Below are 7,202 nucleotides of genomic sequence, written 5' to 3' on the forward strand. Positions count from 1 at the left end.
TCCATATTGTACACTAATATAATATTTAAAGTTTAAATATATTATATTAATTTCTTTTAAATGAAATTTTTATATCAGTGTATTACACCACATTTTCAGAATGTGTTATATACACATCATCAAGTTCATTCTTTTGTCCTGGAACAAGTCTTACAAAAAGAGCTGCTGTATGCTTTGCACAGAGTTCATTTTGTGTTTTAAACAGAGATAGATTGCCAGGACATGCACAACTTGGTTTTACAGTCTGACTTATACTGCCAGAATAACTTTTTTCCAGAAGTAATTAAGAGGTCATGTGTTACTAAACAGACCAAAGAATCTATCCAGTAATGATGTATCATGCTGCAAACATAAAAGGAAGACATACCTTGGTCTGCTGCTACGAAGCAAGCACAAGCTCATGAGAAAAGTTACAAAACAGTGTGATTCATTTAGGAGGAAAGACACTGGAAGGTCATCAGTACAAGTCATCCTGACTACATCAAGTACAGAGATTCCAGCCATAGCAAATGCAGAATACAGGTCCACAGTAAATACACTGCATACACTTCACATATATCTAAAGCCGTATTTAGGGTGCTTCTAAAAACTTCTCAAAGTATATCTAAAGAATAGATGACAGAGCTAATTGGACTAAATTTATTGTTGGCTTTAACTGTCAGTGAACTGATGTTCCTGGAGCTGATGGCAGCAGAACAAATGAAAGGCAGAAGGCCTGCTAAATAAGACACTGGATTTATTGTCACTAAGACATTTAAGGTGATTGAAGCCAGGTTCAGTCACGTGGGATTGGCCAAGCTCCAAGAACAGATATGGCAGACAGACTGATATTTTCAGACTCTGACTTGAAAATGCTTAAATCTTTCTGAATGGAGGTTCGAGGGTGGCATGATTCACAATCTGTGAATTAGGAGTTGAGGTCTGAAATACAGTCTCCCCCACATTCTTAGCTCATGTGTAAACCACCCTCAAGATTGAACAAATAAACCTTCAACAGAACAGCTTCAACAAGATAAACTAGATAGTCAGAAGCTTCCCAGAGATTTAGGATGCTACCCAAGAAAATATGTGAATGTGTGTCTGTCTCACTCTAGTGCGCATTCTCACGTAAATTTTTCTAGATTAGCTTTTCAGTCTGGATTGAATCAAAGTTGTTCACAAACTCAGAGTTAATTGCTGTAGACCATGCATGCTTCCTTTTGTGAGAGCCCAGACTAAACCTGCATACTTTGCAGAGCATCAGTCTAAGCTGAAGAGTGTAGCCCACCACCTGGCCCAGCTCCAAGGCTGCCAGGACACAACACCTCTCTCTGACTTCCCAGCTGCCTAAAACCAGTGAGAAGCCAGTGAAGGTAGAAGAAGACTGAAATAGCCAGCTGGACTCCTAGAAGTTCTTCACTGGAACATTAACAAGTACATGTGAATGACTGTCATACAGGTGGGAGAAAGGGTGGCTCTTGTGGCTTGGGCTAAATATGATCTTGAGGGTCCTAAACTCAATTTTCTCCATTGAGTAGGTTTTGCAGCAAAAGTGAAGGAAAAAAAAAATAACCAAGTGTTCTTTAGCAACAATGAAAGTTTAGAGCTGGGAGGTAAGTGAAAGGTGACCTTTCAGAAGACCAGCTTGAGAGATCCTTCCAGGAGCACTGACCACCGTGAAGCAGCAGTTAGCTATTGGCCCTGCAGCAGAGGAGCCTGCACTCAGTCCCCCAAGCCTGCAGCACACGGTCTCACTTTTACTGTTGCTTCAAGTGGTGATGAAATAGCTCGAAGATCGGCATTTACCTCCCCACTTTGCAAAACAGTGTGCTCCACAGTATGGCTGCACAGCAGTGAGAACCATAAGGGACTTCTTCAGGCAATACCTGCAGTGATATCTTGCTGATGCTACACCTGATGCTATTTCCACCTTGCACAAAAAATTAGCTCTGCTCCACACAGCAACAATAATGGAAAAATACATATATAGCAGAAAATTCCTAATGAGATTTAAAATCATTACTGTATTAATCTACCTTATATAATTTAAACCTGGTTTAAACAGAAACAGCAACCAATCATTCACCCAGAGTTTATTAGATAAGTGTAGGAAATCAGATGACAATTATTTTCTACACTAATATGATCCAAAGTGTTCATAAATCTGACCTCCTAAACTGGCCTTTATTCAGACATACAGTAGAATTAATGTCTTCATTATCATACTATCAATGACCTCTGATACTGTACATGCTACCAGCTTTAATAAAATAAAATACTTAACACCATTTTTGTTTTCTCATACTTTCATTCACATACTAATAGATGTCTGATATTATTTACATTTGTCAATTACTAAGACCATCCAGCAAAGAAGCCTGTGTTTCATGTGCCCCCTGCAGCCAGTTATTTCAGCATCGGTAATATTTACGAAAAGTCAGCTTTGCAGGTTTACATATGACTGGGTTGGCAATACAAACATGGGCCAAACAACACAATTAAAAGAAAAGTGCTACTGCTTGCCACTCACCTTACATTCATCCATCTCCTTTTCCCACAAACACATGGAGAAAAACACAACCAACAAAAAACAAGCAGTTTTACAGTGTGTTTAAAAGGCTGACTAATCTCAGGTTTGGCACACCAAAGACCAGGGCGAGAACAAGCACTTTCGTTTTCATGTCAGCTCCCACAACACTCAAATGGAATTGCGTAGGGAGATTTTTCCTTCCTTTGCTTCTAATAAATGGGTGTTGTGTTTACATGCTGCATACTGAGCATTGCCCATCCGAAGCCAAGGGCTGCATCTTGCCAACTCTTAACTTTCGTACAATATGGTGATTACATGAGCCAGCATACCATTAAATCACATAACAAAACTTGGAGAATGGCACTGTCAGCTTGCAGAGCCGTACCTGAAGGACTGACATGCAGTGCATAAAGGGAAAAAACAGATTTCAGTGCAATGGCAAAACTGGGTCAGGAGAAGACTGGGTTACTGGCCTCACTTCAAACAACAAAGCCACGTGCTGAATAGTGCACGGAGATAAGAACTTGCAGGTGCATAATAAAAGCAGGTGAAGAAAAGAAATCAATAAAAATATCACTAAACAGTCCTTACAAAATGGTCCCCCACCCCTGAATCTTTCAAGGTCATCTGCTGTTTATTCTCCATACCACTCTTTATTCCAGGATGTTCTTTCCAGCTGCAGTACTTGCAAACTGGATTCCCTTGAACAGAGTCAAAACCAGGGGAACAGAGACCTTAGTCCATTGCCTAATATGAATAGCACAGCATCTTTCTGGCTACAGCAAATTCTCTTTTCCTATTTAATGAGCAGCAGATCTATACCTGCCATAAGCTCCAAATATCTTCCAGTTCCTAGTGTTCATTTTTTTGCAGAATGAGCAAGAAAGACTGATGATCAGAAGACACTATTTCACCTAAAATCAAGCTCACACCAAGGTATCAGGTATCTGATTTGCATTTCTGATTTAGCCTGCTGACAGGAGACTAGAAGTGCCAATTTAAGTACTAATTCTTTTTCCAGGTACCAATCCACAATAATTTCTATAGAGGCTTCCACTTTAGTGACCCAAACATACAGATAGGACAACCTAAGATGGTAATTTAACTGCCAACAATAATGCACACGATCAGAGGCAGAAAGCTCTGCTGAAATCTAAGACACTTTCAATACTGACGTTTCTAAGAGGATGTGCATCTAACTTACTGCAGGAGATCAAGTGCCTGAACCATGTATCTGTGATACCTTATCAGCCTTCAGAGCTACCCTACAGGTGACCCCTCTTTGCAACATATTTCTTAGTAACTTAATCCTATTTAGGTTGCCTTCAAATCACACAAAGAGCAAGCTAATCAGAAAACTGCTACATGTTTTTGCAAGATCATATCACACTGGCATCACTAACCCTGTTTTATTCAAATTGTAAAAGGCTGTCCAGACATCAGTGACATTTTATTTGTTGTCATATTAGCATGCAAAAGGACATAAACTCACTTCTGATAATAGTTTTAATTACTAAGTATTTAAGCCTACAAATCCTCTCATCCAAGTAATCCTTCAATAAGATTAATTCATGGAAATAGCCTCATTGAAAAAGGATTTGTATGACTGAACCCTAAATGCTTAATCACTTCTTTAAGGAAATCATTACTTATAAAGAAAAATCCAGGTGTTGGTAAGTTTAAAACAGGGAGGTTATGTGTCCATTAAAGCACGGAGTTTCATAAACATCACTTCTAGGACTGACACTGTTGGGGAATGTGCTCCTGCAGTTCCTGTGGTTTCTCAGGTTAAGACTGATTTAAATAAACGGACCAACTCAACAGGACTCTTCTTTCAGCACTTTCGTTGTGCTGATGTGTGACTCAGCTACTCCTTCAGCTGCACTACTTATATATTATCACTGTGCAACATCACCTCAAAGATCAAAATCCCTGATTTATTTTAAACAATATCCGGGCATAACCAAGTGTTTGCAAGGCTCAGCAAGTGTGTGGTTCTTGCTTTCTGTAGTATGTCTATTGCAGAATATTTTATTGTAAGAAATATTAACCTTTTCCCCAGTTTTCTGATCTTGTCCTTTCCATTATGACAGTTACCAGTCTAGACAATGACTGAAGTAGCCACAGAGAGCATGTAGATTAAGATTTACTTTATAATGTGTCGAGTGCCCTCATGTGCTAAAGCTCTCTTCCTTGTACCCACTTCACTTGCTTGCTCTCTTTGCACAGGGTCTTCATGGTATTAATGGCAAGTCTTCTTGAAGTATGTCCTGCTCTGATCCCCTTGGAATGATTAATGGTTTGGTATCACATTTGTTTGCTACTCCTTAAAATATAGGAAACAACCCCTTGGAGAACTAGGAGTCTGTCAGTGCCTCCAAAAAGCAGGAAGCATAACTGCTTGAAGGCTGACAGATGCTTCACCACCATGACAAGAAGCTATTCCACAGGCTACAGCTTGTGAGCCCCTGAGTCAAGCCAAATGGTCCTGAATGCCAAGGCTGCCTGTCTTTCCCAGTTTACTGGGAGAGATGGATTGTTCCTGCTTTGCTTTGAATTTGCAAAAGTAGTCTGTTGACTTTTATAAGTTTACAGTTCAAATGTAATAAAATGCTTCACTGCTTCCACTCATAAATCCTCGTTCGTAAACACATAAACATGACTCTCAGACTTTAAGAGACCCTTCACAATTAATAATCTATTCAGTACATTTAAATAATTGTGTATACAGGGTCTGAAACATCTTTGTTCAAGGCATCTATAGTAATCTAATGTGAATAACAGCAATGGATACACATTGCTAAAATTCAGAGCTGATAACTTAAGATAAAACCCCAGTGTACATCAGAATCAGGCAGATCGCAAAAATTAAGTCTCCAAGTTTTAAGTTCTTAAACATGGGTACGTTCTCCAGTGCTTCCGTCAGGTGAGATTTAAATATTTCAGAATGTGAGTATCTCTAATTCCTCTCATCTCTTGAAAAATTATTTAACTACCCAAAATATTTCGCTAAGATCTTTTTTTAAAATATGTTTTATGTCTTTTCCAGCAACTTCTGAAGTGTCTTCACTGGTGTGTAGGTGACCCAGCAATAGCCAAGAAACAGACGAAGGCAAAAACTATCTCGCTTCTAACGCAGCAATGTAGAAGGAGGGAAAAGCCCCCAGCGCAGAGGCAGCGGTGTGCGTGTCCATGCATTGTTCTCTCCCGGAGCAGTCCTGGCTCTCGCTGGGGTCTGCCCGGGTAGAGGGTATCGGCACCTTGCGAAGTCCAGCCTTTAACTTTCTCCCGTTAGAGTTTCCTCGAGCCACTTCTTGTTACAATTTTCCACTCATGTCTGTCCCTTGCTTCCTTCTAAAAAACGCACAGCGTAGTGACTGAAATCTCTACAGAGCCTGCAGAGATAATGGCAAGGGCCCCCGCAGCGGCACAGAGCGGCACTTCCCGGCGGGATGCGGGAGGGCGAAGGGCGAAATGCCGGGGTTCCCACAGCACCCGCCCGGCGCCGCACGCTGGAGCGGCGTGCGGGGAGACACCGGGAACCGCAGCCACTGCACTGCTGCCCCCCATTATTTCATGTTCTCGCACTCGTCAGGGAAACACAGACAACTGATTTACTACGGCAATTTTTCCCAGCGCCTTCCGAGATCTCCGAAGGCTCGGCCGCTGGTCCGGCCGTTTGCTGCAACTTTTCCACGGGCTGCGGAACGCCGAGAGCAAGACCGGGCGATATTATTTTTTTCTCCCCCTCACCTCGCTCCCCCAGCCCGTTCCCCGGGGGCAGCGGCTCCCACCCCCGGCGGGTCCCCCACGCCCGCCTCTCGGACAGCCCGGAGCCGCCGCCCCCGCGGACGCGCACTGCCCGCCCGGCGGCTGCCCCGGCCCGCGCCCCCTCCGCGCCCGCGGCCCCACTCCGCCGGGAGCCGCGGGGCAGCTCCGCCCGCGGGCAGGTGGGTACCCCGCCGCCACCGCCCGGCCGCACTCACTTGTGCCTTCTTCATAAGGAACGGCAGCGCTGCAGTCCAGCCCAGCCGGCCGTGTGCAAACTCCCTTCAGCGGAACTGTAGCTCCAGCATAATGCAGCAGCCGATAGTCCACGCATTGGGGTTGCCCACGGCGAGCCCCGCGCTGCCTCCGCCCGTCCCGCCGCCGCTCCGCGCGCCCCGCTGCGCCCCCTCCCCACGGCCTGAGCGTCCGCGCTCACTGAAGCCACCGCCGGCCCCCGGCCAGTTCTTTTATATCTCCGATCTGCCTCCAACCGCGGCGGCGGCGGCAGCCCAGGCAGGACACGCCTTTCCCCTCCCTCCCGCCCTCCCGGAGGACCGGGAGCCCAGGCAGACCCTGCGGGGCGGGGGAAACCCGAGTTAACTCGGGGCAAGTTGGAGGCAGGAACAAGCCGAGCCTGCCCCTCGCCAGCGCCGGAGGGGAGCGGGGCCGCGGGCGGGCGGGGATGCGCAGGGGGTGTGGGCATGCGGGGCGGGGGGCGCCGGGTACCGGCCCCGGGGCTGGGCGCACAGGGCTCCTCCCGGCCGGCGCCGGGGCGTCCGCCGTGCCCGGACGGGCGATCCCAGCCGATCCCCCCGCGGGGAGCGGGGCGGGGGTCGCCGGCCCTGCCCGAGGGGACTCTGGCAGCGTGCAGGGAAGCCGCACGCCGCCGCGGCATTCGAGGTCGGCCGGGCTGCGGGCGCCGAGC

The 7,202-nt window shown here is 45.9% G+C and overlaps 1 protein-coding gene across 1 annotated transcript in view; it reads right to left on the reverse strand.

The window, feature by feature from the left end:
- The window catches only part of KITLG (KIT ligand), a 53,783-nt gene extending 47,144 nt beyond the window's left edge, over nucleotides 1–6,639 (reverse strand). The window contains exon 1 of the mRNA XM_054273165.1: nucleotides 6,496–6,639. Coding sequence (XP_054129140.1) covers nucleotides 6,496–6,510 — 15 coding nt within the window. The 5' untranslated portion in view covers nucleotides 6,511–6,639. The remainder of the gene's footprint in view (nucleotides 1–6,495) is intronic.
- Between the last annotated feature and the right edge of the window lie 563 nt (nucleotides 6,640–7,202).

Source organism: Melozone crissalis, unplaced genomic scaffold (assembly GCF_028551555.1).
Source record: "Melozone crissalis strain CALT ecotype California unplaced genomic scaffold, PUWL_Pcris_2 ptg000004l_1, whole genome shotgun sequence".
Lineage (NCBI taxonomy): Eukaryota > Metazoa > Chordata > Aves > Passeriformes > Passerellidae > Melozone > Melozone crissalis.